This window comes from Barbatula barbatula (assembly GCF_947034865.1).
Source record: "Barbatula barbatula genome assembly, chromosome: 7".
NCBI classification, from domain to species: Eukaryota; Metazoa; Chordata; class Actinopteri; order Cypriniformes; family Nemacheilidae; genus Barbatula; species Barbatula barbatula.
Window position 1 is genome coordinate 18,109,714 of NC_136770.1, and position 27,728 is coordinate 18,137,441.

Consider the following 27,728-nt stretch of genomic DNA (forward strand, 5'->3'; position numbering starts at 1 on the left):
GTTGTTACCGACACTCTGCTAGAGAGATGTCTGCACCTCCTTATGTATCCGGGTATTTTTTTGACTGTTGAGTTAGAATAATGAATGACGTGAGTTTTGCCTTTAAAATGTTTGCCACTTATTCAAATGTTTTGTATATTTGCTAATGTCATGTTTTGCTCAGAGGATAAAGCTCTCTTGCGGTTGTATATGTAATTCCAGCTGTGCTTTGTGAAAGCATTCGGAACAAAGATAATTTGTGGTTGTTTGTTTCTGCCATCCTGCCCTTAAGTGCTGTTATGAGGGCTCAGGTAAAGCAAACACTAATCCAGGACCATCACCTACACGTTAAGAGCTGAGCAAAACACAAAGAAAAACACCCGCTTCCACCACATGGGCATTTCTAATCGAGGGGTTCTGTGACCTGCGTTAGATGAGACGAAATATAGCTTGGATAGAGAAATGTAATGCCATTGTAAACAATATGATGAACCAGTAATCTTCATTTACTGATGGTGTCTGGCTGTATCAACTACATTAAATCTACAACACACAACTTAAACCAAAGTTTGGGCAGTATGTATATTCACAAGTGTAATGTGCCACATGTTCCTGGCACTCATCTGTAATGAAACCTAATGATAAATTGCTAAACCTTTGGGATTCCCCTTGGCCTTGATATAGCTTTCTATTTTCCTATCTTGCAGTTCAGATGAGCTGCTAATGTAGGAGCATTAAGAATAGTTAGGAGAATATGTTCTTTCACCATCTGGCCCTCATTTGTAGGTCTGCAGAGGAGATTCCAATTAACCAATGTGGTTGTTTGTTTCTGCTATTCAAACTATTGTCTATCTTTGCATTTATAATTGTCATTTTTTCCCTTTTCCTTCCGCTCCAGTAACGAAGAAATGCATGCTTTAGTCTCTTCATAAGTGGGAGATTTTGAGAATTTCATGCAAATATCAACCTTAGTTAAAATAATCACGTTTCTACCAAATGATTTCCCCATACGGTCAGATGTCAATATTTTGATGTGAAGTCTTTAAAGGAAAGGTTCACCTCAAAATCTAAATTGTGTTATTTTTTTACTTACCCACATGACGTTCAACATGGTTTAAGACCTCCCAGTGTCTTCGGAACACAGATAAAGATATTTAAGGTGACATCCAAGAGATTTATTATGTTTTTAAAGCATAGTTTTTCATAGCCAGGTGAATTGTCACATCCATATAACATTTATTAAGGAGACCTAAATGGCCTCATTGGAGGGGAGAGCAGCTCAGTGACTGTGTAATTTTAAGGGAGTATTTGAGATCATTTGGACAGATTAAACACTAAAGATTTATTATCCACTGAAATCGATGCGTCTTTCTTTTTCAGGATATAAATAATATTGATGATTAAAATGCTTTTTGTTTATCTCCAGGGTAAATAAATAGGATTTTGTGTGATGTAAGAAAACATATTGTTCTGTTACCTGTAATGTTTCTGTAGCTTAGCAGGTAGATCGCGGCTCAGGTGTGAGTCCCATGAGTTTAAGTCCCATGGGTTTGATTCCCAGGATACCCACCACAGAATGAAATGTATACGTTGAATGCGCTTTGGATAAAAGCATCTACCAAATGCATAAACCTAATGTAGAAAACGTTTTCTGAAAACACAATTTTTGTCGTCTCTCATCTGTAGTTGTGCTTCATGCAAATTAAATGAAACTAATTGGGTTTAACCACTAAAACACTCTGTCTGCTTGTCATTATATTTCAGAGTTTCAGTCTGCGTTGAGTAATTATTTTCTGGATGTCTGAGTTTCTCACAGAAGAATGGCAAAACGACAGCAGTGGGACCAGATTTGTGCTATTGCCAAGAGGACCCTTATATTATAAACTATTCATTGGAATCTCTAATGAGAATAGACTCCTTGATCCATGTAATGGATGGAAGTATTTTGGAGGAAAGTTAGCAGTGGAAGTAAAACCAAAAAAATGATATTTGACCGTCTAGAAGAAAAGCAATATTTATAATCACATTGACATTAACATTTATATTTCAGTCCTTTTGCAGACACTTTTATCCACAGCAGAGAGTTCAGGGAGCAATAAAGCGATATGTCATAGAGGAGCAATAATACAATAGGTGCAATTGCTCAACTATCAAGTACAAACCCATATTGGCTGTTCTTATTGATGAAAATAAAATACAATTTATTTTCACACAACTACAGTATTTTCAACTACAGTTCATGGTGACCTCATCTGTTAAACTCCACTCAAAATAACGAAGTCATGTTTTTTTTAGTCCTTCTTTTGTCTATATTAAACTTAATAAAGATAACAGATTTGATATTCAATAAATAAAGGAGAGGTAAATACTGTTGGTATATTTTTTTAACATAGACCCCCACAGTACCACACTATGGAGAATCTGTGCATGTGGTCTGCAATACCATAGCAAAGCTCTGAATTCAAAGTATGAAGTTATTTTTTAAATGAATTAATCTTAAAAAATAGATGTTTAACCATTTTAAAATTGTAAGAGGTTTACTTCTTGTGTTTAGTACTTAGGTTGTATAATATATTGTTGACGTTAATGAATGACGTTTCTGCATTTAGAAAAAGGGAACTGGATGAAATATTCGCTTACATGTTGTAATAAAAAGTAAGCCAGGCAGGAGGTGGATCTCTGATCAATATATATAACATAAAGTACAAAGTAAAAAGAGAATAAAGCAACAAGAACAAAAGCAATCCATGAAATCATCAAATAACAGCACACGGAAACAACGCCTGACTAATGAAACGAAAGGGCATTTATATGATGCCTTCACATGCTCTTGGAATTATCACAAATATTAGTTTCCGAGGTAAACATTGCACATGAACTCCCTCTGATGACGCGTTTCCCCGCAGTGAAGTTGGGAAATAATTTTGGCACCCGAGTTCCTGAGATGGGTGGTCCTTACACAATGAATATGGTGAATCGGAGAAGGATCTCTGCTGTGACAGATATCAATTATTCGTTTTTCCGCAACAGCTTCATTGCCTTGTCATTAAATTAGTACATATTTACATATGAATAACCATTTGAAGCATACTGTATGTTTTATACACTGCAAAAATAGTGCGTATTTTACCAATATTCTTTCTACAAACAGACAAGCCGTCTTCCATGCATTCTCTCTACAATCTCCAAGCATCCCTTCACCACCCTGGCTCCTCACTGTTTTGCTCCCACAGGACAACAGGGGGAGCTCTTCGGGCTAATACCGGGCTCGGAGCCCTCTACCCAGAGAGGGCAGAGTGTTCCGCATTCAGAAGAATCTTCCGAGCTCGGAGCCCTTTCCCTAGACAGCAAGCCACATATGCATACCTTTTACCGTGCATTATAATTATTATCCAAATAGGCGAACTTGTGAAACGATAATAAAGGTCACAAAACAAGGGAAAACACACTTTGTAGACAAGGAATTTAATTCCCACTTGTCAGTGTCTAAAGTGTCTCGGATCAGTGACCACTATGCAAACTTCTATACACTCCTGTTACCAAGCACGCTCTGGCTCACTGACAGTGATAAAATATAAACTCACCATTTAGAGTTGACATGCAATCTAAATCCTTCTCTGGTTTAACATCAGTTTAGTCAGGCAGTTTGGAGTACCTGGAACAGACAGGTCAAGAGCGGGATGGTCAAATCAATGGTTATGTAGTCACGGCTCTTTGGTCTTCAGTTGAGTGACAGCTGCGAGCTTCCTTGTTTCCTCAAAGCTAGACTGTCTGTCACACAACTGGCTGATGGTTTGACAGGAGCCTGAAACACAGCCATACAAAGATACCGAAGAGAAAACTTCGGCTGTGGTTGCAGACAGGCTCGGCCATACACATAAATAGTTTGATTATATCATCTATATTTATCAAGGGGGAGCAAAAAAACATAAAATGTTCACGGCTAAAAAAAAAGATTGTAAGGTAAGCTAACAAACAATTATTTTTTAATATTTCATCCGGTAGATGTGATGTCGGGTTTAGAGAAAACACGACTAGTTTGATGTAGTAGTTTTATTCTGCCTTTTGTTGAATTGCACTGAAGAGCTCTTGTATTTGTACGCTGAAGTGCTCTTGTATTTGTACGCTTGAGCAGCTCCAATTTACAGCAACTGCACATTGTCAATGAAACATTTTCCCGCTTGTTGCTGTTGATTCTTTTGTTGTCATATTCTGAGCGGTTCACAATATTTCATTGCTCGTTCAAGAGTCAAAGATTTGCCTGCAGGTGTCATATGGGGGGAGTGTTTTTTATCATTTTGTTTGTTAAGGTTAGCATACAAAGCAAATCATGCAACTCCATAAAAAATATTCATGCATGTGGTTTTTTGAAAGACTACATACAAGCTGTGCTTCTCTTGCTTCTCTTACAAAAGAATGACTCTCCATTTTATCATCACCCTGAGGCATTTCTCATGAGCAAGTAAGGTCAAATGTTATTTTTGCTCTTTTCTGTGAAAGTCGAGATTTGACCGTGTGGGTATGTCTTATTGTTTTTTGCAGGAGTGTCAGTGGAGCAGGCCTGTGCGGGACGGGTGGAGGAAGACTTTGCCGAAGATGAGGAAGAGCAGGAGCGTTCTAACGGTGTCACCCAATGAGGTGAGTACTAAGGATGTGTAAAGTCACATTTACAAAATTCACTACTTTGTGGGTTGCCTGAAAGAGTAATCAACTGAACGGATTATACTAGCAATGGCATGTTTGTGATACTGTACATTTTGATGACACTTTTTAGTAGAAACTCAAGTATCTTTTATGCCACCTGAATAAAGCAGCACTCGTGATGCCTGATACTTAAAAACCTGGGTTGCAGTGAATTTAAAGGGATAGTTCAGCAAAAATGTATTTCATTTATTCATCTTCAGCACTGTTTAACATTCTAGGTTCTGTTGAACACAAAAAGAAGATATTTTGATAAATGTGGGAAACTAAACAGTTTTGGGGCACTAATGACTACCCTAGTCGTTTTTTCTGTACTTGAATGGAAGTCAATAGTGCCCCAGAAAGGTTTAGTTTCCCATATTCTTCACTTTACTTCCAAGCTGTAGATTGGGAGTGAATGAGTGTTGACTTGAACGCGCGTGAACCAGATGCTTGTTTTTCCGCAAATGTCATTGATGAAAGCTCCCGCCAGAGTAGACGCTATCATATTGGAACAAAACGAAAAATGCAGAGTTCGTCACCGGAACTCATCTGCCGGAAAAACAAGCCTCTGGTTCACGTGCATTCGAGAGATGACAGAAGCTAGACATCAACGATAATAGCGCTGTCAATATGGATATTACTCTTAAACAAACGCATCGATTCGCTTCAGAAGACCTTTGTTAAGACTACGGAGCTGTGTCTAGCAGTTCTTTGATCGATGGATGCACTTTTTGGAGCTTCAAAAAGTCAACCCCCATTTCACTTCCATTCTAACGCTTGGAAGTGAAATGATACGTGGATGCCTTGAGGGTGAGTAAAACATGGGGAATTTTTTGTTTGCTAGTAAAGTATCCCTTTCAGGCATCTTCCCTTGAAAAATGTTGTCAACTGCCTTCAACTGGATCGGTTGTTAAACTAGTCAACTTTTTTTAAACCGTAATGAATTGAGGACTGGGAAAAGTTAAAAGAAACTTAGAAGAACTGAAAAAGTGTTGGTCAATTTTCTCTAGAGAAAAGGCAAGCCAGTGATCAAATGTTTTCCTCACAATGGAAAGACTTGAGTGAAGACACATTACATTCTGTCATTTCTCTCTCTTTCTGATTCTTTTAGTTCTTGGTTGCACCTTTATTATCGTCTGTGGCTTTCTTTTGTTTTATGCCCTGCCACACTTCCTTTATTTGTCTCTTAGTGTTTGGGTAGCTTTGGTCTTTGCGGTTGTGTATTACGCACCTTGTTAGCGATGTGCCGGTTGGTGTTGAAATTTTATCCTCTGTCTTACTGTTAGTGCACTGGTGATATTCATCGCTCGCTCTTTTTGGTCTTTTTTAATTATATACATGCAGTTTGCTTTTTTTTACTTTACTTTTAAACTTTTGTAGTTTTACTAAATATGAATGTGCTTCAAGAGAGTGAAGCACAAAAAAGATTTCTTTCTTCTGTCTGTTTTCCTTGATGAGAAGGCTCTGTAGTCCTGTACACTGAGCTCATAGAGCCATTTAAAAATTGATCGAAGGTCCTGCCAATGGCTTAAGTGATGAAGACATGAAGCCTAATGGATTCATTTTGTAACCACAAGCACCACGCAGATTAAAATTGAATATAAACCACAGGGTTAAGTGGTGTTGTTGAGTGTGTTTGCATAATATGTATGTAAGAAATAGTATGCAGTGTGCATCGTATGCTTGCTCCTAACGTCAAAGATATTGCAAAATGAAGGCAAATTCTAAGGTAGTATCCTACGTTTATTGTATATTTACATTGTTACTTTATGTCCTGGTACTGTAGATTTTTCCACTTATGGTTAAAAAACACTGTAGTATCTTGTAATTTTCCTATAGTTAGTATGTAAATACTTTTGTATACTTACTAAAGTATAAAATACTTAGTATACTACTATCTTATGTGGGCAAATATTAGGGCTGTCAAGCGATTAATTGCGATTAATCGCATCCAGAATAAAACTTTGTGTTTACATGATGTATGGCTATGTCCTGCGCATATTCATTTTGTATTATAAACACATGTACATGCATGTATACATATTTAGGAAGTATTTACATGTATTGATTTATATTGACCAATTATTGAAATAATATATAATTGTTTGTTTTTATATTTTTCTTAAATATATGCATGTATTTGTACATACAAATCTAAATACTTAGAATAATACTATTATATGTTTAACAACAGAAAACACAGAATTCAGGAAATTAAAATTATTAAAGAAAAATGGAAACCGGGAAAATAAACAGATTTTATATGGCCCTTTATATTGTCCCAGATTGATCAATGGAGATTTGCAAAAATAAATATTTAATGTGGTTTACAGATTTATCTTCTTTAGCTTCTGTTTAATACAGTGTGTTTAACAAATAGAGATCCTTCCAAGTACTTTCAGATCCTGAAGTTTTACGTATCCTGCTAGGCAATCACTGCCTCTGGGATAGTAGCTGTCTGTGTAGGCTGGTTTTTGGAACACTGTATGTGTGCGCCTGTGTATTAATCTCTAGAGTTTCTGCCTGTTTCTCCTCTACCATTGGTTAGATGAAACAGATCCATAAGTTTTCCAGATCTACTCAACCTTTGTGCTTAGCCTTGCTCTCTGCTCTCTTGTTTCCTGTGGCTCACTGCCTGGCGGACGTTAAATGCCACATGCTGATACTTCACAAACCCTCATGTAAGCAGCAGGATTTGTGATAAAATGCATGTGTTCTGTTTGTGCAATCATGTGTCTGAGCTCATCTGATCCAGCTACTGACAATAGCGACATAAATGTCTCTCTCTCTTTTTTCTCTATTTTCTCTCTCTCTCTTTAGCACCTTTAATGATTCTCTTTATCTGCTTTGGGATAATGGCACAACCTATGTCTAGTTAATATTTTTACAGTAGCCATAACTCAGACAGTTTCGGCATATCTCATGCAGATACTACAGCACCCTTAGTTTTTAGTTTGATCACATTTATAAAAGGCAAATACAGCTGTACGATTATTATTATCTGAAAACATACGACGCATGTGGAGAGGCGGGGCGGAAGTAAAGCATGTGCGCACCCATTGCCAACTTAACACAGACATATTACTTAGTTTTACTTACCGTTTGAGGTTCAGATTTCAGATTATTTAGCACTGGGACCGCGCCATCTATCAGTTTCAAACGATCTCCTAATCCAGCGTTATATCCACCGTTTATATAAATAACATTCATCACTAAAATGCTGTGAACAAACAAACACACCTCAACTTCTCTCTCTATCGCAAGAGTTACTATTGTCGGTTGATCGGTGGGAAGGCACTTTCTTTCAACTTTCCGTGGGCAGGCATTTCTGGGAGAATTGCCCAATAAGGGACTAAGAAAAGTTGTTACGAAACGGTTTTTCATCTTAACTTTTTTTTTCCTTTAACCTATAAGAATGCTGAGGGAGTGTATAAAGCACAGAATTACAAAGTCTTACGTCCAACTTGTTTTTTGACAAATTGACCATGTCAAGCATGAGAAGACATCACGTTTAACATTGTGAATAAGTCAAAATGCATGAAACACCTTTGGAATTTCCTTTAAGATACTAACTTCATTATATGTTACTGAATTATCTGTAATTAGTTGTCTAGGTTGTCTGAGGTCCTCAAATGTTATACAGTAAATATAAATGGTGGTCAAACATCATTAGACCCTATTACAATGTTCAGACATTGATTGATCTAACACGGTATCTACACCGGGCACGACAGTCGCAACGTGACACGACAAAAGACCATAGAAGCGCATTGGAACCCATTTAAAATTTCTAATTTTCTCCACACTGGATGCTGTGCGGCACGGCACGACAAACCAATTAAGAACAAGTGGGCTTTCTTGTTGCGCCTGTGGCATCCGTTGTTGACACAGTGTAAGAATTTTCAATGTTGTTTCATTTAAATCCCTTTTAAGTGGATTCAAGGTACTGTGTATATTTTATAATAGTTTTATTTTGTATGTGTTCCCTGGGATTAACCCTATGACCTTCACATTGCTCAAAATTTGAATAAATAATTCTTATTAAATAATAATAATGATTGTTATATATATATATATTTTTTTTTTTTTTGGATTATAAAAACACCCCCAAAAATCAAACCCCTTTAACCCACAGATTCATCTCATATTTGTGTTTCCTTCAATATTACAATATGGCAGTTTACATAAATACATGTCCACTAGAATAACCCAGCCAACCAATATAAACAAATGTATAAAATGTATAGTCTATATTGCATGTTTTACATAGTGAGGGATTATACAATGTGGCTCAAGTCCAATCTCTCTTTATTGAAATGTGCCAGCAGATTTGCCGTTTGTGACAAAGTCAAACAGTCAAGCAACCATATGGTCCAATGTTTTTGTCTGAGTGCATGTGCTTTGGGTAATTTTAGTTTGAAGGAGAAAAGGTTGTCTGCCGAGCACAGGACTGTTTTATGGCTAGCTGCGACGCTGCATTAGTTTAATGAATTAAAAAGAATGCGGTATCGGGTGACTGCAGTCACTGGCAACGAGCTGACCGCAGAGTGTACCAGAGAACGGGGAATCTCAGGAGGTCACCTCGGTCATTCCTTGTGTGCTTGATTCCTCCTTCACGCACAGACAAGGCTGGGCCGGCAAGTTGGATAACAACCAAGGAGGATACCGTTGAAAATGACACCTTTATTCTGAGCTAATGTTTGGATCGGTCTGATGCCAGACACGATGAACTCAGAGATGACAACTTGTGAATACGAATCTTTGTCTCTTGTTCGGAATAAAAAAGTGCTTTTTTTCTAAAAGCACTTTTATCTCTTTTATCTATTGTAGCATCAATCGTTGTTTTGTGGAGGAATAACTCAAGTAACGTCCTTTAGTCTGTTGAGCACGAAAGGCTGAAAACAGTTTTGGTACCTCTTTTTTATGAATTGAAAGAGGCAAAAGTATAAAAATGTTATATATATATATATATATATATATATATATATATATATATATATAAATGTTATAGTTCACCCACAAAAAAAATACTGTAATTTTCCTCTGTCAATTCATCAGGTTTTACAAAACCCGTAAAAGTATGTGAGTTCTGTGGAACATAAAAGAAAATCTTTTGAGAAATGTTTCAGCGGTTTTGTGGCCCTACATTGGACATTTGGTTAATCTAACTTTGTTTGGTTACCAACATTCTTCAAAATATCTTCTTTTGTGATCCTCAGAAGAAAGAAAGATATACAGGTTTCAAACAACAATGAAAATTGTTTTATTATTTTCTCTTTAAGACCTTTTTTTTTCTCGTGTGTTCCACAGTAGAAAGTCATCTATTAATTTCTGATTGAGCTATTCCCTCAGGCCTACAGAACTGACCGAACCTTTAATAATGATCCACATATGTGCGTTCAGATAAGTGAACTTTTCTTCTACAGTGAAAAAAACCTCACTGTTCCTGTCAGAGTTTTTTGAAATATTGTAAATTAATTCTCTGACTTTCAGAATGACTCATCCAGCCAATGTTATACTGTAAGTGTTGCGAAGGATAGCAAATTGTTACCAGCATTCAAAGCAAGTATTGCCAAGTACATGTTCACATTTTTGCCCTTCGTGACGGTCCCTGTGGAAGATTGAAGGAACATTAGGAGCCCTGAAGAAAAAACTTGTTTATGTGTTTTTATATAGGACTGTGTAGGTGTAAGTTATTTTAGGGTCTTTTTGCCTTTATTTGATAGGACATTGGACAACAGACAGGAAAGTTTTGGTTAGAGACAGCGGAGTGGGACTGGCAAAGGACACTCGAGACGGGAATCGAACTCAATAATATATACTCAATTAATAAATTGTTAATTATTAATGAATAATCATCTTTAAAGGATTCACGTGTTACTGATAAAGTTAAACAAAAAAGGAGTAATAATTTTCAGTTCACACACAGTGATTTGTTTGGAGTACACTGAAAAACATCACTTCTGGTCGCTCAAGTTCAGTTTTTTTGGCACATCCAAAGCTCAGATCAGATCCAAAAATTCACCCCACCCAGCCCCTGTGCAACTCTCCGTCAGCATTCGTTTGTCGTGTGCGCTGAAAAGACGGCTTAACGGTTCAAGGTGCTTTTCTACCAGCTCCTGTCCTCAGTGTGTTTTAGTACATCGAGCTTTGTTTAGTTTCTTTATTGTTGTTGTGGTCGCTGACAGATGATGCAGAAATGTACTGTACACCTTCAGATGCCCACATATCGCTCTTACTACCTACCACTGTGTTTGACAGCACAACACAAAACACTGAAGTGTTTGTATGCTTCCAGGCAAGACAGACTTCTTTGTGTTTTGTTTACATATTATTTAGGCCTCCTTATGTACTATAATATAATATGTATCTGCTTGTAATTTAAAAACAGTACATACGTATTATATAACATTTGGTAGTAGCACTGTATGTGTCAAAGAATATGCTTTTTATATACTGTACAAGTTTTGTTTGGTATTCAGCATTTCAGAGTCAGTCACAAAGTAATAGATTTTCCTCTTTGTTTTTGCTATTATACTTGTATCCCTGGATTTTTATTTTAAACTCAAAGTAGTGTAACCACCACCATAAGGATCAGCCAAAGGCATCAAGTTGAGACTTTTTTTAAATAAAATTCACCTGTAGATCACTTTTACCAATGCATATCATTTAAGGTGGACGTAACACCCAGTTTCTGCTTATCTCATATTAATCTTGAGTACCTACAGAGTAGTATTGCATACTTCTTCTTCAAAGAGTCTTTAGTTTGATCGCATTTATGATAAGACAGATACAGCTGTATGATTTATTCTGAAAATAGACGCCCTCCTGTAGGCGTGCAGGGGGGCGGAACTAATGCATGAGCACACATTACATCATGGCATTATCCCTCCATAACTGTTGAAGTTCATGTGGTGTACCTTATTTCATTCATTTATTTATTTTATAAAGCAAACATAAACACAACGGAAATTGACCACAGTGCTTTACAGAGCCAGCATAAACAAGAAATACATAAAGTCAAGTCAACTTGATTTATATAGAATTATTTTACAATTGTTGCAAAGCAGCTGCACAAGAAACATATTGACTATAAGCAAAACATATAAGGTTATAGAAGTAAAAACTTAAAAGGTGAAAACACAGAAGACAGACACCCACACACACCGATTCAAACACACCCACACCCACACACACAACTACACACACAAATAAACAACAGATGACTAAAATAATTAAGGACTTAAAAGAAGTGTAAATAAATGCCTGGGAGAGAGAATAGAGCTTTAATTTAAATGTAAACTCATGTACAGAGCACACGTATCGTACATATAATGGGAGACTACTCCAGAGTCTCGGCCCAGCGACTGCAAATGCACGATCACCTCTTGATTTTAAACGTGTTCGAGGCAGTGACAGAGTTGCGAGCGGATCGAAGGCAACAAAAGAGCAGAATTTAGAAGTCCAACCTATAATGCACCGGTAGACATTTATCCACTCTATAATGCACTGGTACCAGATCCATTAAAATGGGAGAGATGTGTAAACGTTTGCGACTGCCAGTTAGGAATCTACTAGATGCAGCATTTGAACCATTTGTAACCTTGTGAAAGAGGATTGAAGAATTCCAGCATAAAGAGAGTTGCAGTAGTCCAAGCGAGATTCATGTCATGTACGGCATCTTTTAGCGTTTGGACCGCTCCAACTATCAGTTTTAAACAATCTCCAAATCCAGCGTTATATCCACAGTTTATATAACATTGATCACCGAAATGCAGTGAACAAACAAACAGAGCTGAACTTCTCGAACAAAGGAGCACATTGATGGGCTTGCTCTTTCCCGGTCTCCCTGACTGACGTGTGGGCGTGCTTTTGCTGGTTGACACGTGGACGTGCATTTCCAGGAGATTCGTCCAATAAGGGACTAAGAAAAGTTGTTACGCAACGGAATTTCATGTTCGAAAAAAAATCAGAAGACAGACTGCATGAAACACCATTGCACAACCCCTTTAAAAGCAGATTGACAGAAAATGCATGTTTTTGTTACATTTTATTTATTTTACAATATATAATTATTGTTACAGAAATGTTCAGGTAATACTGGAATCACGTACTGTTCACTGAAGTGTGCTGAGTTTTATTGATGGAAAGGCATTGGCACCCTCTAGTGGTGTGAAAGGATGATACACCTCTCTTTTCTGAATTTCAAGGTGCTCTATTTAATGAGTAAAGCTGTCTTTTACCAGCTTTGTATTGTTTGTGTGTAATGTGTCACACCACATGTGTGAGATTTGACAATTCTGCATTTGGACTCACACACTAGTTTTTGCACGTGTGACCTCCGCGTTCACGGGAAGAACCCCAGGCAGTTTCCGGTAGGGGAGATTTAAAGCAGAGAGAAATGGGAAACTGAGAAAATAGTTACATTTAGCAGATGCTGTACATTACTCCACACCGCAGTGGTATAAAGAAGCGGTTCTACAGTATTTGAATGTTATAACGAAATGTAAACTTATGAAAGTATGATGTCAGATCTGTAGAATAGCACTTCTATATACCACTTGGCACTTGCAATGTGCTGTGTTTTCTCAGTTCCCTTTTTGTCGGTCTCTCGACGTTGTGTCAAACCGACAGATGGGGTTTGATTAAATTAAATGGGTGAGTGACGCTGCCCATTCATTCACCTTTTGTTCTTCGGAACCTGCGAATTGATCACTCTGTACTTACCTACCGGACCATACAACGCATATCAGCAGTATCGCCTCCTGTATATGACTCCCCTCGGGCGTTTCGGCGGAAGACATAGATGTATAAAACAGCAAACTTTTTATTCCGAGCCTTCTGAAGCGAAGGCTACCAGGCTGTCTGTAGGGGTGGCTTCTGAGCCGTCTGCAGCGACGATGGTGATGTGGGGACTCTATGATTGTTAATCCTGCCGACCGTTCATACCCCAATACACTCACTGCACTGCCTTCTCAAAACATCGAGGCTGGTACCCCGTACTAGTAAGTAAGTTCCCCCCCAGTGAGCCTCCCTGCACAGGCTCTGTGCAAAGTGAGGGATGAGGGACATCAAGTTCCAAAGGCTGCGTGTTGCGCCCTATTGGTTCTAAGAGCTGATACTGTTCCTGTTGATGTCCCCCCTAGCCGATTCCCCTGACGGAGAACCTGCTTTATCAGGGGAAGGTTATGATTTGGCACCTTTGGAACCTTTCGTTCCCTCCATCAGGGAACTGAGGTTACATCCGTAACCAAGAGGTTTCCCATTTATCAAAGGAATCGAGTTCTTCCTTTGAAATGCGGAAGCAGCGAATGCATATAACCCATCACCTGATCTGTGTATGACAAAACCATATGACAAAAAAGTGGAGAAAAAAGTAATGTTAATACTGATTGGCTAATTGTAAAGAAAAACTTATTTATCTCACTTTAGAAATGATTAAAATATGTCACTTTCAAGACATCTATCATATAACATATTAGTGATTCATAGTCACAAATATAGTCTTGAATAAAATAAAATGCTTTTTGCTAGCAAAAGGATTATAATATCTACCAGCTAACTGGTCAAAGATAACCAGCCAAACTTTAGTCTGCTAACAGTATGTAACTAGTGTTATTCTATTTATTCTAATATTCATTACATAAGAATCCGACTAAGAGCTCTTAAGAATTCTTGCTTTCCTATGCCTCTCTTTCTCTCCTTGTTCCAGGACACCAAGGAGCCTCCAGACTGCAGACTTAGTGAATCTTTCACATCTTCGGGTTGTACATTAGGGGTGGACCTGTGTCGGAGGCGACGCCGTTTGTCCGGTACCCTGCAGCTTCCTCCTTTGTCATGGAGGCAGATGGAGAGATCACGCAGTCCAGATATAGAGATCATGATGAGACCGACTACACTGCCCTTCATCACCCCTCGCATTGACATCACACCTGTGGACTCTGATTGGTGAGTTTAGTTCAGTTCAGCTCCTCCCACTGCTTCATCGCTTTGAACTTATACATGTGGCCTGCATCACGAAGCGAGGTGAACAAACACCGAGTTGAGTTGCTGAATAAGCTTTGAGTTGACAAAACCAGACAAACCCAAGCTGGTTTAGGTCGGGTCCAGCTGGAGCACAATGCTTGGTATAAACAATCCAGAGTTTTGTGGTGCGTGCCCCTGAATGTGTGACACGTGCGGTAAACAGCCAATCATACGGTACATGGAAAGTATCATCAGTTTGATTGAATTCTCGAGTGTATCATCGCAATTCACTTTTCTGTTGAAGATGACGAGATCATTATGAAAAAAATATCATGAATTGAAACACATTTACAAGGCAGAAATAAACACGGCTGCAGTGAAAGTTTGAGAAGGCAGCTACTGACTATATCAAAACAGAATCTACTGAATTTAATATCAATTTATATAGGTTTACAATGAGATCCAAAGATAATATGTATACTCCATTACTTAAAAATGCTTTTTATATTAAATTTTGTTTTTATACGAATAGAGTGATATAAATGTAAATGCAATATTTAATATTAATTGATAAATATGAATTATCAACTCATATAATAATTATATCAACGTGTTTTCAATTATAATCAATAAATGTAAATATACAATACCAGTGAACACTTCAAAGGAAAAGATTTTCCCTCTATCATCTTATCACTTAAAAAAAAAAATTGGAGGGAGAGATACGAGGGGGATGGCTTCACTGAGTCAGATACACGTCACTTTCTCACAGCTGATTGGTCCAGATTCAGGAATAAAACCTGAGCAGGTTAGCCGTGTGGCCTTAGTTACCATGGCGACGAAACCAGCTCAAAACCAATTCCCTTCTTCAGCCTTAAAACTCAGAGCATGCGCAAACTGAATGCGAACTTACCTGGGTAAAAACTCAAACCGGCTTTGTGATACAGGCCAATGGTTATCAAAAGCAGGGCTAGAAATCTTCCAGGGCTCACAGGATGTTCCAGCGCAGATAGGTCACTCAGTATATAAAGTGTAAATATGGCTTATAGCTTTTATATACTTACATGTCTAAGCATATGTCACCTAAAATGGCAGAAATTACGTTTTACAGCTCTGATGATTAAATCTCCAGCTTTAATCTGCTTAGTTTTGTTGTTGCCTAGAGGAGACAAGAGTCTGTTTGGTTGCAGTTGCAACATCTGGTTTTAATCTATCATTCAATTTGTCATTCAATATCTTATTTTGTGTTATACATAACAAACAATTGTACACAGGTTTGGAACAACTTGAGGGTCAGTAAATGATGACAGAATTACAAAAATGTTCTATTGGCTTGTGCCCTGAGGGGCTTCATCAAATGTAAAAAGAGCATTGCAAATTTGTTTGTAAATAAACATCAGTTTTTTGGTATGTCTTCCTAAATCTCAAGAGCGTATGATATTATGGCTTGTCCTGTGGTCTGTAACCCTCACTGATGAAAGTGAATGCCTTCACATCACCAATGTAAATGTTAGGTTTATGTGATAAATAGGTGACATGGATTGAGCTGTAGTTGTTGTTTTTTGCCAGTGGAGGGCAGCGCAGAATAAAATAGTCCTTCAGTATTCTGAAATGTTGTTGTGCGTGTAACATTTGATTTGTGCATTAATAAGCCCCACTTTCATCATAAGTATCCACGCACATTTGCTTTATAATATATTAATCCAGGCCAATTAGACTAATTCAACTTTTAAATGTATTGCGATAGATTATCACTGTATGTTTGGATGGAACTGGAGTAGTTCAAACCAAAATAGTATAGCTGTCAGACTGACAGCTTATGTATCTCCAAAACTGCCACTTTGAATAGAAAAAACTAATTCTGTCTTAATTTACTCAGCCTCAAGTTGATCCACATCTGTTTCAATTGCTATGTTCCGCTGAACACAGAGAAAGATATTTTGAAGAATGCTTGTAACCAAACAGATCTTGGCCACCATTGACTACCATAGTAGGAAAATGTACAATGGTAGGCAAAAGTGCCCAGAACGGTTTGCTTTCCTTCTTTACATTGTTTAAAATATCTTCCATTGTGTTTAACAGAACAAGAAATTTTAAAATGTTCCTACTATGTTAGTCAAACAGAGACTCAAATTCATTATCTGCTCCGCGAGCTCACACGGTTGTGCTCTTGTTAAAGCTGTCTGTTTGATGTGTGTATCAGGAGAATCAGGAGACACGGTTTGGGGAAAGTGCTATTTCTGTTGCACAATTATTTTCCTGCTGACGTGACTCCGTTACAGATTGATTTGGGCGCTCCCAGGTGGATTGTGGGTTAGCTTTATGGGCCAGGCATAAGAAATGATGCTGGAGGACATCACTGGTCACTGAGCTGTTTGCCAAGCCAATTCATCCGTGACTTTACCCACTTTCTCTGGATGGAGAGATGTCTGTGTATGGAAATAATATTTAGTGTGGGGTTTTGTGGCGCTGGTCTTTTGTGCATGCATGTTTATGAGAGAGAAGAAGAGAGCGACAGAGAGATTTGTCAATGACGTCACTTTGTCACACAGACAATACGAGTTCTATAGCCACTATACGTAGAAACGCTTATACACAAACCTCTAAAGCATAAGATCTTCTACATGCTTTTGTGTCTAGGTCTGTTCGGGTTTAATCTGTCTCCTCCTGTATTGTAATAGGATGCATGATGTAAGAACAGTGCTGGGTGTGTGACGTTTAGCCTTTTATTGTTCTTAAAGGGGAACCGTATCATTTCTGATACACCAAATGGGATTGTAGGAATGTTTACTGTTTTCTTTGAGAGGGTATGAATTACTTCATGAGATTTATCATCTCTAATGCTTAATTTGGCCTAAAAGTTTCTGGACTTTTTTTTCTCTGTGTGTGGTGTATGGCAAGACATTTTGTCATTTAATCCTTGACGTTTACTAGTATCTATTTATAGGCTACTAGTACTTATTGTTTAGTTACTAGTAACTACTCCATTAGATACTAGTACTCATTCATTAGATACTAGTACCTAAATATTAGATACTAGTGCTTATTTATTAGATACTAGTACTTATTCATTAGATACTAGTACTTATTCAGTAGATACTAGTACTTAATCAGTAGATACTAGTACTTATTCAGTAGATACTAGTACTTAATCAGTAGATACTAGTACTTATTCAGTAGATACTAGTACCTAAATTGAGATACCACTGCTTATTTATTAGATACTAGTACTTATTCATTAGATACTAGTACTTATTCAGTAGATACTAGTACTTATTCAGTAGATACTAGTACTTATTCAGTAGATACTAGTACTTATTCAGTAGATACTAGTACTTATTCAGTAGATACTAGTACTTATTCAGTAGATACTAGTACTTATACTAGATACTAGTACTCATTCATTAGATACTAGTACCTAAATATTAGATACTAGTACTTATTCAGTAGATACTAGTACTTATTCAGTAGATACTAGTACTTATTCAGTAGATACTAGTACTTATTCAGTAGATACTAGTACTTATACTAGATACTAGTACTCATTCATTAGATACTAGTACCTAAATATTAGATACTAGTACTTATTCAGTAGATACTAGTACTTATTTATTAGATACTAGTACTTATTCAGTAGATACTAGTACTTATTCATTAGATACTAGTACTTATTCAGTAGATACTAGTACTTATTCAGTAGATACTAGTACTTATTCAGTAGATACTAGTACTTATACTAGATACTAGTACTCATTCATTAGATACTAGTACCTAAATATTAGATACTAGTACTTATTCAGTAGATACTAGTACTTATTCAGTAGATACTAGTACTTATTCAGTAGATACTAGTACTTATTCAGTAGATACTAGTACTTATTCAGTAGATACTAGTACTTATTCAGTAGATACTAGTACTTATTCAGTAGATACTAGTACTTATTCAGTAGATACTAGTACTTATTCAGTAGATACTAGTACTTACTCATTAGATACTAGTACTTATTCAGTAGATACTAGTACTTATTCAGTAGATACTAGTACTTATTCAGTAGATACTAGTACTTATTCAGTAGATACTAGTACTTACTCATTAGATACTAGTACTTATTCAGTAGATACTAGTACTTATTCAGTAGATACTAGTACCTAAATATTAGATACTAGTACTTATTCAATAGAGACTAGTACTTACTCATTAGATACAAGTACTTATTCAGTAGATAGTAGTACCTAAATTTAGATACTGGTGCTTATTTTTTAGATACTAATACTTATTTTTTAGATACTAGTACTTATTCAATAGATACTAGTACTTATTAGATACTAGTACTATTTCATTACATACTAGTATTTCATCATTAGATACTTGTACTTATTTAATAGATACAATTCCTTATTTATTTGATACAAGTACTTATTACATCAGTGACTAGTAATTATTCCATTGTTACTAAACACATTTCTGATTTTTGCCATTGATTTCTAAGGAGATCTGTCATTTGGATATCAACTAATAAGTTCTGATTAGTATGTCTTCTGATGTTCGCTAGTACCTACTTATTACGTAATACTATTTATTCATAAGCTACTGATACATATTTATTAGGTACTAGTACTTATCTTTAAGATACTAGAGCCTGACAAACAGATACCAATGCTTATTTTTAGATACTTGCACTTATTCATTGGATAATAGTACCTATTAAATATATACTAGTATTTATTCTATTTATACTAATATTTATTCATTAGATAGTACGTATTTATCAGAAACGTATACCTGTTTATCAGCCACTAGTATTTATTAGATTTATTCTAGTACCTATTCATGAGATACTAGTACTTCACTTTTCAATAGTGACTAGTAAGATCTTTTATTTTATTAGTAAGATTTGCGATTGAACTCTACAATGGCCATTCTGACTAATCATTACATATGACAGGTAAAAAAACAATTGTAAATAGTAAGCTGAGAAATGTTACTAGTAACAACCGTAAAAGACACTAGTGTCTAATATATAAGTACTAGTACTTAATTAATTACTACAAGTGCCTATTAAATAGTAACTAGTATACATTGAACACAAATCCAGTATTTAATAACAAGTACTAGCATTTAATGAATACATACTAGTAGTATTAAAAAGATACTAGTCATTATTTTAATAAGTACTAGTCGGAAATTAGTAACTGATATCAAAAACAGAATAACTACTAGTAACTATTCATTTAAAGATATCTTCCGCCTCAAAAGGAACTAGTAAGAATGGGTTTGGATATATATTAATTCAAATCGATCATTTAATAAACATGATTACCTATTAGCCACCCAATCAGAGTTAACGTACTAATACTATGAAAAATGACCTTGCTTTGTTAGCTTGTCTAGCTAATTGGTTAGCACGAAAACACAAAGAAGGGTGTGTTTATTATCACTATTTATTGTTTTTAATGTGGAATATCATGTGATAAGTTTCTTGCACGTGGGGGAACTGCCTTTACACGATCCTGCACATGCTGCATATCTGCTGGAATATGACATTTACAATGAGCGGGTGGTCTTGTCGGATGGTCTTTTAATTACTATATAGGTGGGGCGGGTGCGCTGGAATGAATAGCTATATGACAAAATATAGGCTATGTGCCTCTTATTGCTTTTTGACAGCGAGATCGAGTTTTCGAAGCAACTGCATGGGGCAGAACTGGTGGGGCATTTTAAACAATATCATGTTGCACAGGGCATACCAAGGGGGTTAATGATGACAAAACAATAACGTGTCCGTGTTAAAAAAAACTGACTAAACTCACTGAGTGTAGTTCTTTACTGAAGGACGCTGAATGAATTCAAAGCACATGCCGTCATTTTACCACCAGGGGCCAATTTCATCTATATACAGGTGCTGGTCAGATAATTAGAATATCATCAAAAAGTTGATTTATTTCACTAATTCCATTCAAAAAGAGAAACTTGTATATTATATTCATTCATTTCACACAGACTGATATATTTCAAATGTTTATTTCTCTATTTGCTCGAGAACCTCCATTTTGCACCTTCTTCAATACTCTCCTACATAGTCTTATTAATATTCAACATATTATTTGAACTGAGCATGAACGTAAACTAGTATCTATTATGTTAACGATATCTTTGGTCCACAAAACCACTAGTAACTGAAAAAATAAGTACTAGTATCTAATGAGTAAGTACTAGTATCTAATAAATAAGCAGTGGTATCTCAATTTAGGTACTAGTATCTACTGAATAAGTACTAGAATCTAATGAATAAGTACTAGTATCTAATATTTAGGTACTAGTATCTAATGGAATAGTTACTAGTAACTAAACAATAAGTACTAGTAGCCTATAAATAGATACTAGTAAACGTCAAGGATTAAATTACAAAATTGCTTGCCATGTGCAGTGTACTGTAATGTGTGTGATCTTTTCCAGTCAGTGTTATTTTCTCATTACTTGGTGCTCTTTTCTAAGGAAGATGAGAATTGTCCGTCTCAAAGGCTTTTCTTTTTTTTCTTTTGGTGGTGTCCTTCAGAGCTCTTAGTATAAGAATATGAAACATGTCCTTTCATATTTTCACCTGGAAATGCCGCAGAAGCCATCCGATGAAAGGGATTATAGAGGCTGTCTGGGATACACGTAGACACAGTAACATCTCTTAGATTTCCATTGTTTTTTATGTCAGGCTAATGATATTTTCCATTCCAAACATTTATCTAACCCATGAACAAATTTAGAATGTAAAGTAAAACAGTAGTTTTCAGTAGAGAGGATCACATAAAATGTCTGTACAAGATGTTTTTATTTGTGGTTTGGCCATCACAGTTAGTTAAACTTGGACACACAAAAATACTGCACATATAATTTATATTATGTTAGTTGGGACTATCTTTTTATATTATAATTTTTTGTGAAAAGGGAAAAAGATCAGATAAGGAAATCTCTGGCTTCGTGTGGATGTGGTCTAAATGTATCTTGATTGAACAATTTTGAGACATTTGTACTGTAAAATACAAAGAGAGAAATGTCGTCATAAGCATGCGTATTACGCGTTCAGTCTGTAGGTATGCACGAGTATTCCCCAAACAATAATGTCAGCCTCCATGCTGCATCTTTGTGCCGTGTGACATACTTATTATCATTTCTCCAGCAAAAAGTAGATTTACTCCACCCAGCGGAGACATATTATTTATATGCACACTACTTTAAACACATACTATAAACACGACAAAGTGTATTAAAAGCACTGCTTTTACCTCAAAACAGGGTATGCGTATGTGTGCACGCACGTGGTGTTTCTTTACAGCGCAACATCGCCATCCAAAGGCCTGGGATGCATTACATATCGTTTTTATTCGTTTTCCTGTATCCATGTAAATGCAGATCGTTTTGATAACACTGCCGTGTGTACGTGACAGTTTTCAAAAATTCAAAGGAAACATTTTTCCGGTTTTTGTCGTGTAAACATACTCTTAAAAGCTACAGTATACTATTGGAGGTGTCTAGCATAAACTGTTCAGGATAAATGCAATGTAATACAGAAATGAAATGGTAATATTATCACCAATTATCACTAATATTCAGCTACACCACAGTTCAGCAGGACGATGTAAGATGGATTTCCGGTAGTTGCAAAAACAGATCAATTTTACTTGCTAAATGCATTATTTACCATTGTGGCTAGAAACCACAACAGATGCACTTAAAGTTTACATCCTGTGCTAATAGTCTGGGTTTGGGATAAAACGGATTTTACATGATACAGTGTTCAGATGACATAATACTACGGATGACGTCAATAGTAGATTAAGTGATGGCTCCTCTCCAATTTTAATCTTGTTTCACTCGGCTGAAGTTTTTTTTATCCATTTGGAGTCCATCGCTCATCCTTTTGCTTCTATAAACTAGTGTGATGGTCCTTGTGAGCCATATGACTTCCCCCACCGCAGGAGTCAGCAGTAAGGAAACGACTTTATGTAAGACGTTCGGTTATGTAAGATCTCTCCTCAGAGGGTCATTCAATGAATAGACTTCCATTCGGAAAGGTCAATCAGAGAGACTTGAGAACATTCACATTCCTGGTTATTGAACCCAGTTTCCACAGCAGTGCTAATATAAACTTCAACAACAAGGTTTGAGTGTTGCAGTTATGTATCTTACAGAGAATCATTACCCCAAAGTTGAAGGTTCCAAATAAGTGACTGTCAACATTTCCTATGTTTACATGTACACCAATAATGTGCTTGTTTTCATGAATCGAAGTAAGGACTTGATTAGTTGGTTAACAGTAACATGTTTACCTGACACAAGTAGACCTCTTCACTCGGGGTTTTCATTATTCTATTTATTAAGTAGGAATTGGGATTGTTTATTTGCCTTTTTAGCTGCATTTATTAATCACAATGTTTTGAACAAAGTGCTGTATTTACATGAGGTAAATTTGAATCACAATATAGTCTAAATCTAATTTTATTCACATTATGAGGTTGCATGTAAACACACGTAGTCATCGAGCATAGTGGCACCACTTGCAAAATTTAGTTTTTTTTGCCTTTTGCCACCATGGTCTCTTTGAAGTTTAATAAATATAAATTTAGCTGAATTTAACATAATATAATAGAAGAATGCTGATCATTTTAGAAGTGCTATGATTGTGTCTGGGAAAACAAGCCAATAAGCAATTTTATAGTAAAATTCGGTTGCGGCATGTCATTGTTCGGACTTACGTGAGGTGTCAGCGTGAGATAACACAACATCTTTGCTCTGCCCGACATCAACACGCATGGAGAGCATCCACATCTGTAGTTTACTATATGCCTGTGAATTTAAAGTGGCCATTACTCAGACAGTATCTGCATATCTCATGTTAATCTTGAGACGGATACAGCTGTACGACTATTTTGTAAAACATACGGCCCGTGCGGGGGGGATCTGATCTAAAGCATGTGCACACTCATTGCCATCAAAAGACCTACCTGTCTTGGCTGGTTGACACGTGTATAGGAATACTGTAGGTTTGTTCCACTTCAAAAGAAAGAAAGAATAAGAGACTATTTAGGCCAAAGTAGTGGTTAACTTAATCCTATTTCATCATTTGAATTTTCTATCTGGTACAGTGGGTCTATTTAAAAGTCCAGTAGCATTTTAACAAAGAAACTGAATAACATAAAAATGAAACACTGCTTCTTCCCTATAAAAAGACTGATTTAAAATAAAGATACAAAAGTACTTTATTCAAGAGCAGTTCATGATTTTATATTTTGCTGTTTAAATAACATTGATTATATGTTGGAATGATGCAATGCAGCCTGTTGTTATCTGAGAATAGACAGTGTGATCAGGACGCGACGCGAAGTGGAGATATAGTAATATAGATCCGACTGTTTACTTTCATTTAAGACACAACAGACTATGTGTTTTTGACAAACCTTTTCACAGAATATAAGACGTGCAAAAAGACACAAGAGATTTTGCTTTGGCCTTGCGCTGTATGAGAACTGCGTCTGCACGCACACTTCGATTGACAAATCGATAGAAAGTTTAAATGTGCAAGCGTTTTAAAACGCGTAAAATTATCTTTTGTGATGACAAACAACACCAAAGACTGTAAAAGAGATATTTGGTTACATATCATAGTTATGGAGGCCCCACCTCCAAGCCTGAGGCCCTAGGTAACTGCCTGCTTTGCCTATAGGTAGTGTATACAAACTGGCCATACTGATTGTGATCTTAATGTTTTTTTAGTTTTGTGTCTCTTTCTTCCTGGCAACCTCAGCATTAAACCTTGTAAACCCAGATCTGTACAATGTTGAACTGAAGGAATTAAAGTCATCTATCACAAATCCTCTGCGTTTTAACATCAAAGTCAAAACAACACAGAAAATATTTCACCACCTGTTTCAGTGTTTTGTTTATGCTCTCATTTATCATCTTTTTACTCATTACTTCTCTCTGGTCTCCATGGTGAAGCCCTGGTTGCCGGCAGTTGTTGACTGCCAGGTTGATAGCTGGCTAATGTGCTACTATCCTTCAGTATGTCTTCATGAGAGCAAGAGATAATCCCGCTGTGCCGCTATCACAAAGGGCGAGCGATGCGCTGTTTTATGCATGCTTTAGTCTAACTTTCTCTATGACTTATAAGTGATATTTTTTATTTCTTAATATTTACATTGGAGATAGCAAAATATTAATCAAATATGTGAAAGATAGGCATTCAATTTCTATTGTGGTTAATGCACGTACATAAGAAGCACCGTATAGTTTTTTGTTATTGTTTTTTAAATATTCTGCATTTTTTTATTTAATTTTGCATTTGCATAATTTAAATCATTTTAAAGCCATGGTTTTCTCTTTAAACCAGCTTCTTTAACATCTAACATCCAATTAATTATAATTTTTAATTGCTTAAATTTTTTTATCAGTGTCTTCACCTCCCCTGAGCTGTGAAAGGGCAGAAGCCCTCATCAGAATTCATATAGAGTCACCCATCATACAAAAAAACGCTGGCATATTGGCTGCAAGAGTGGGCGGAGCTGTCACCGTTTCTATGCACATTTTCTCATGACCCTTTTTCCTCATCCAAGGCTCACAAATCTTGATTCTTTTCAATGAAGATACCACCTGAGGCAGCGAGTAGGTGCGATCAGCCCGGGTTTCCTCTGCTAAAGCTATGCAAAGCACCGTGGGAAACTCCTGAAGAGAGGAGATGCTGATGGTAGAGGAGTCCTGCTCTTGCCCACTTTGAATAATTTAAGATGGAGTTTCCTGAATGAAGTGAGATAGTTATGTCTGTGGAGCCGCGAAAACTGTGCGAGAGGACTGAGAGGAAGGCAGACATCTAAATAAATAAAAGTCATATCAAGAAGACTGGACATCTACGAATCTGAAAGGAGTGACTTGTGTTTGTATACGCAAAAGAGAGAGAGAGAGAGAGCGAGCAAAAGAAAGAGAGAGAGCTCTACCTACAAGGAAAATTGGGTGAGAGAGGTGTGGTTAGAGGGAGAGTTTTTTCTTGCTCTCGCAGGAAGGAGGTGTGACTGCGCTGAGAGAGACTGTTCTCAGTGTGTCAGTGGAACTGAACGAGAGAGGATTATTCTACTGCATTGCCGAAAGCCTAAGCTGACAGAGAGAGAGAGAGAGAGAAAGAGAGAGAGAGAGAGAATAACACAGCCCTAGCCCCCGCAGATATTCCTGTCTGACACACAAAACATCAGCCTGCATGGCATAACCCCCAGTGGACTGTGAGAACAGGAGGGAATAGCTGGCAGCGTGACTCAGAAAGGGGCGAAATAGGGCCGGTTCTACCCACGGCATCATCATGTCCTCCAATGAGCTGAACACTACGGAATTAGACCCCTGCATTCGCACCTTTAAGGAGCACATGCATCTGGAGCTGGAGCCGCCGAGACTGGGCACAGGCAACAAGCGCATCACATCGCCCAAAATATCCCCCCGCAGCTCCCCGCGCCTATTCCGCAAGCTCATGGTCAACAAGGGGAGCCGACACAGACGCCGGTTCACCGTCGCGCACACCTGGTAAGCGTGTCTGCGAGATACAGCGGGGAGAGGCGGATTTCAACAGTGTGTTGTCTTGCACTTTTGACTGTGAGGGGATGAATATTTTTATTAATGACTCTGAATTAGTTGAGGATGGGTGAACGGTGCTGTTATATTGTTATAGGTCAGTAAGGTGTGATGTCACTGTGTGATGATGCTGTGAAATTATTAGCACAACTTGATTTGAATGACAACTTAGTGAAGTGGTAAGGTGAGATGACACTGTGATGCTCTCTTTCTAGTGTCCCAATCCTTTTCAGGAAGGAGTCAAACTCTTGACCTTTTTTATGAAAACTAGCAATTTACACTAAAATGAAAGATGTGAATTTTATAGACAAACAGTTGTCAAAGTCAATATACTAATCTTAGCATTCTCAGACCTAATGCATCTAAAAACAATGTGCTATACATGTAAAAACAATTGCGTAAAACATGACAACATTGCAAATAATACAAATTGATAAATTAATCATTTGTAAGTGAAGCTTAATCCTATTTTTTATATTTGAAACATGTCAGTTAATGGTCCTTATAGACAACATGATCTGCATTAAATGAGTTATCACTGCATTATTCTCTTAAAGGGAAATGAATGTAAATTCTTTCATTGTTTACTCACTCCCTTTTTATTTCAAACCTGTTATGCTTGATTTCTTCTGCAGACATTTTTTTTAAGAATGTTTAAGAACTGTGGTACACATTAACTTGCACTGGTTTTGTGTCCATACAATGCAAGTAAATGGGTACCGCCGTTCCTCGGTTACCAACTTTCTTCAAAATATCTTCTTTTGTGTTCTGCATAACACAAGGTTTGAAATGACGAGGATCAGCAAATGATGAGTTTTCATTTTTGGGTGAACTATCACTTTAAAATTGTGCCTTCTTTACTGGCAGCACCACAGGAAGGTATTGCGTCCCTCAATGTAATAGCGTAGTAAGAGTAATACCCACTTATCGTTCGCTGTAAGAAAATGAAAGCTTTGTGTGGTGACATGTTTCCTGTGTATTGAAGAGATTGGATCGGACTTTGGAGGATGTGGGCAGGATATGATGTGACACAAAAGGTTCTTTTTCATTTGGTAAATACAACGTTTTTCATCCTGTCTAGACTCTCGCCACTGTCATATTGGACAACAATGAAGCATTGAGCCACTTTATAAGACACCTTATTGTTCCATTGCAAAACATTGACACGTACGTAATATTTTCTTTTTGTGGGAGATTGCAGTGGTAAAGGTTTTGTGTGCAGAGGCAGCGTTAATGGTTTGCTTACTGCCAGAAATTTAAAGATGTGGTTTTCTTTAACTTTCTTTATTCCGCCTTGCATGTTATGGCATCACATGTAGATGTCTGAGTCATTGTGTGTCATAAAGATGTCCCTTCTGCTTCGCTGGGCAATGCATGTTTAATGTGTCGGATATAACACAGGGAGCGACTGGATTACACTGTCAGCATGCACAGACACCAGCACCTGTGCATTACTCACCCAGACAACCATTAGAAACAGTTAGGAGAGAGTTTA

The 27,728-nt window shown here is 37.0% G+C and overlaps 1 protein-coding gene across 3 annotated transcripts in view; it reads left to right on the plus strand.

The window, feature by feature from the left end:
- pde4ba (phosphodiesterase 4B, cAMP-specific a) overlaps positions 1–27,728 on the plus strand; it is a 138,079-nt gene that overhangs the window by 18,764 nt on the left and 91,587 nt on the right. For 2 of the 3 annotated variants that reach the window (XM_079459869.1, XM_079459870.1), the window contains exons 2-3: positions 4,522–4,617; positions 14,375–14,610. In XM_079459869.1, coding sequence (XP_079315995.1) covers positions 4,576–4,617; positions 14,375–14,610 — 278 coding nt within the window. In that variant the 5' untranslated portion in view covers positions 4,522–4,575. Of the gene's footprint in view, positions 1–4,521; positions 4,618–14,374; positions 14,611–25,954; positions 26,186–27,728 lie in introns of those variants that run through there. The other variant, XM_079459871.1, reaches the window with a different exon arrangement.